The 4,699-nt window shown below is 34.7% G+C and overlaps 1 protein-coding gene across 1 annotated transcript; it reads left to right on the top strand.

Moving 5' to 3' along the window:
* The first annotated feature begins 2,880 nt into the window (after positions 1-2,880).
* Positions 2,881-3,897, top strand: LOC101351749 (olfactory receptor 6C2-like). The gene has a single exon (XM_004374055.3). The coding sequence runs from the start codon at positions 2,881-2,883 to the stop codon at positions 3,823-3,825; it is 945 nt and encodes a 314-aa protein (XP_004374112.2). The 3' UTR covers positions 3,826-3,897.
* The last annotated feature ends 802 nt before the right edge of the window (positions 3,898-4,699 follow it).

The following is a 4,699-nucleotide window of genomic DNA, read 5'->3' as shown; positions in this document are numbered from 1 at the left end:
TTTGTTATGCTGTAAACTAAAAATGTTTTTTACATTTTTCAAATATTGTCAAGAAGAAGAAGAACAAGAAGAGGATGAAGTAACTGAGACCTTATGTGATCCACAAAGCCTAAAGTATTTGCCCTTTTCAGAGAAAGTTAGCTAATCTATAGGTTATAATCAGACTGTCTTGTATTTAGTATGTTGCTCAAATTATTCTAGATTTGACCTTTGAGAGCTCTTTCAGGTTGGCTGTTGTATCCTTTAGGTATGCTCTCAATTTTTTTTTTTTTTCTTTTGAGCTCTTTCTTACTTTATGCCAACGTCCTTGGATGGTGCAAACAATTTGTGCTGGGCCACTAACCCAGAAGGTTGGCCTTCAAAACCACCCAGTGACACTGCATAAGGAAGGCCTGGTGATCTGCTTCTGTAAAGATTACAGACAAGAAATCCTTACGGAGCAGTTACACTCTGGAACACATGGGGTTGCTATGAGTTGGAATTGACTCGATGACAATGGGTTTGGTTTTTTGTTGTGGTTTTTTGTTTCCTTGTTTGTTTTTTGATTTTCGCTTTAGGGAACTACAATATACTCTAGGATCATCTTGAATTTTCCCTAAGTTTTAGAATCAGCCATTTCTCCAAGAATCCTTGATTTCTTTTATTGGTGAATGGTACTGGAAACCAAGATTAAGAGTTATGGTTGCTTTTTAATACTGGAGTGTGACTGTTACTAGGACCTCTCAGTGGGCAGAACTAGGATATGATATATATGTATATATGTATGTGCATAAACTCATAAATATATACATGCCTATTTATTTCAGTGCCTATATACGTGTATATATGTATCTGTATATGTTTATATTTTTTTTCCTTGTTTGCTTTTTTGGGCCCTGGGTGGCACAAAAGGATAAGTGCTAGACTACTAGTGGAAAAATTGGCAGTTTTAACCGATCCAGAGGCCTCAGAAGACAGGCCTGGTTATCTGCTTCTGAAAGGTCACAGCCTTGAAAACCCTATGGAGCAGTTCTACTCTGCACATGTGGGGTCGCCATGAATCAGAATCAACTGGGTGACAACTGACAACAACAACAACAATAAGAAATACTGGAGGATGAGTAGCAATGGAGCTGTGAAAGGTTTTGGACATGTTGATTCTGAGGTGCTTATGTACGTATATATGTGCTTAAAGTAATTGCTGAATAGATTTTAAATGGTTGTAAAAGTTAGAAGTGATTAAGAGTCGAGTCAAATGCTTAAGAAAGATCAAGTAAAAATAAAACACTGTATTTTTGGAGAAGGATGTGCTTGGCAAGAGATGTTTCAATAGAACATTGTGGCAAGATTAGACTATCATGGATTGAGGACTGAATGATTAGTAAGAAGCAAGAAGCAAGAGAACTATCAATGTAGATGACATGTAGCAAAGGAAATAAGTAAAAATTAGCAGTGACTTGTTGCATGTACTTATTGTTTTTAATCTGATTGTAATCAGAGTGAACTTTATAAAATGATTACATATACACAGATAATCCTCCATTTATGATATATTTCGGTTACAATAAACTGCACTTACAACCGTCCTTTTTTTTTGTACGTTATCATCAGTAATATGTACTACATACAATATTGTAGTGCATAATTTGCTGATGTTATCATTCTCAGATGTAATGTTTCCAACCCCTAAAGACCAGTAAACATCGGCCCTATAAAGATACTGATAACAATAGGGCAATAATAATGAAAATTTAAGGAAAAGGAAGTATTCAACTTACATCAGAACCAAAATATGACAGAGTAATCTTTGGAACAGAACCCCATTGTAAGTTGAGGACTGCTTTTATATATATATATATAGTAGTGCTGGTGGTGCAACAGTTAAGAGGTTGGCTACTAACCAAAAGGTTGGTAGTTCATGGTTTGAACACATCCAGTGGTTCTGCAGTAGAAAGACCTGGCAATCTACTCCCATAAAGATTACAGCCTTATAAAACCCTATGAGGCAGTTCTACTCTGTCACATGAGTTGCTATGAGTGGAAATGAACTCAGCGGCACTCAACAATGACAATATCTATGTAATGACAATAATGAAAGCATAAAAAAACATGGTGATATTCTTCAACATTCTTTAGTTTATCCCCAACAATTTCTTTACATAATACTATAGTATACTATATTCGTATATATATATACTATATTTCAAAACCCTGAGTTCTATATCTGAGTGAATTTGGAGTAAAAGTTGAGAATTAGTGTAGAAACTTAGAGATAAAGAGCAGAATTAGGAAGTGGTGTTTGTAATTCAGGTAACTCTCATCTGATACCAAAAGTAAAATGAAATGACTTCTTTGTTCACAGTAGTGGCAGAAAACATTCAAGTACTATACACATGACCCACAGACTGCATAAACTGTCAAACTCCTCAGCTATTTATATGCATTTAACAGAAACTAACACTTCAAGTAAAATCATTGGATTCAACTAGTAAGTAGTGAAGAATTAACTGGACCAAAATGATATCATAATACCTATCAGCTTTTATCACACCAGTGGTCTTTTCTAATCTTGAAGCAAAACGCAAAATGTATTTCTGACGATCAATGATAGATATTACATTAACTGAAAATAGATATGAAAGAGTGCAAGAAGCTATAAAAATAAAGACTATTATAGAGTTAAAATAATATTTAAGAAAAACTTACAGTTAACCAGACCTATAATGTGCATCAATAGAGCTGAGCCTACCAGACTTTTGACAAGATTTATTATGAAGTCAAAGAAGAAAATAACTATTAACTGCAATGATTAGATTTTCTAGCCAATGTCCATGGCCATGGGATTTCACACAACTTTTCTCATTTCATGTTAATGAGGAGATTCAGCAGAAGCGCACGTCAATGATGAGAAACCATACATCAGTAACTACATTCATACTTCTGGGACTGACAGATGATCCTCAAATGAAGGTTCTGATTTTTATATTTCTGTTTGTCACCTACACATTGAGTGTAACTGGGAACCTGACCATCATTATACTCAGTTTAGTGGATTCCCACCTTAAAACTACCATGTACTTTTTCCTCCAAAACTTTTCCTTTTTAGAAATTTCATTCACCACTGTCTGTATTCCCAGATTCCTATATAGCTTATCAACTGGGGACAATACTGTTACCTACGAAGCTTGTTTTGCTCAAATATTTTTTATCATCTTCCTTGGAGCTACAGAATTTTTTCTTCTGGCTGTCATGTCCTATGATTGCTATGTAGACATCTGCAAACCCCTGCATTATGTGACCATCATGACTAGAAGGGTCTGTGGAAAGCTGGTTTTCTGCTGTTGGATAACAGGTTTTTTGGTCATAATCACACCACTTTGTCCATGCTTACCCTTGGAATTCTGTAACTATAATGTCATTGATCATTTTCTCTGTGATGTTCCTTCTCTCCTGAAGATTTCTTGTTCAGACACATTGTTTATAGAACAGAAGGTTGTAGCCATTGCCATTTTGACCACCATCATGACCCTTCTGTGTGTAGTTTTGTCCTATATATACATTATCGAGACTATTATCATAAAGTTCCCTTCTGCCCAGCAAAGGATGAAAGCCTTTTCCACCTGTTTGTCCCACATGATTGTGGTTTCTATGACCTATGGTGGTTGTATCTTCATCTATGTCAAACTTTCAGCAAAGGATGGAGTGGCTATTAATAAGTGTGTGGCACTGCTTACTACTTCATTTGCCCTCATGTTAAACCCATTTATTTATACCCTGAGGAACAAGCAAGTGAAACAAGCTTTCATAGACTTAATCAAAAGAATTTCATTCATCTCAAATAAATGAAGGAATGTTGAAATTGAGCCTTCAGGGAAAAAAAGCAATAGATCTTGTTACGCTCATAGACTTAGATTCTTAATTATTTCGTATCTGTTTGTCCTCTTCTTATTTATCTCTATTTCATACCTTTCCTTTCACTGCAAATGAACTTCTTCCAAGGTAGTATCTCTCACCAAGTGAATATGAGCTCATATTTCCAGGAAAAGTTCCTTACCTCCACTCAAACCAGTCTTAGAAAAGTGAAAATATATTACAGCTTAAGCAACAACAACAAAAATGAATTATTTAATAAATAGGAAAAAAAGGAGAAATGGTATACATTGTTTCTTTAAATTGAAAAATTCAAATGCCAACAGAAAAAAATTACATATTTTATATATATATACATATACTCTTATCAAGCAGGAACAACATAATTTATAAAAAATAAGAAAACTAGAATAATTTAGTATAAAAATCAACATTTTAACACTGAAAATGAAAATACAAGTTTAAAACCTAGAGACACCTGGCTTGGAAAAGGAAACTTCTAGTTTCTTTTTTTTAGTAAGCAGAGAAGAGACATCAAGAAAGATCTCCCCAAAATATCAATGCAATAGAGAAGGGTGGTGGATAAAATCCCAGAATAGAGATACTAGAAAGACAGAGGAAAATAAAGTCATCTTGAAGGATACGGTTATCCTTGTAAATAGTGTTTACATTCAGGAATAGTCATAGCAACATTGTTCACAATAATCCAAATAAGAAGCACAAATATCTATCAGTAGTGGAGTAACCAAAAAAAAAGCCAAACTCATTGCTGTCAAGTTGATTCCAACTCATAGCGACCGTATAGGACAGAGTAGAACTGCTTCATAGGGTTTCCAAGGAGTGGCTGGTA

Source organism: Trichechus manatus, unplaced genomic scaffold (genome assembly GCF_000243295.1).
Source record: "Trichechus manatus latirostris isolate Lorelei unplaced genomic scaffold, TriManLat1.0 scaffold00027, whole genome shotgun sequence".
Taxonomy (NCBI): Eukaryota; Metazoa; Chordata; class Mammalia; order Sirenia; family Trichechidae; genus Trichechus; species Trichechus manatus.
The sequence above is the reverse complement of the archived record's forward strand: the minus strand, read 5'-3'. Positions and strand labels throughout refer to the sequence as shown.

Coding starts and splice junctions, on each gene's coding strand:
- LOC101351749 (XM_004374055.3), top strand. CDS start 2,881: ATGATGAGAAACCATACATCAGTAACTACATTCATACTTCTGGGACTG.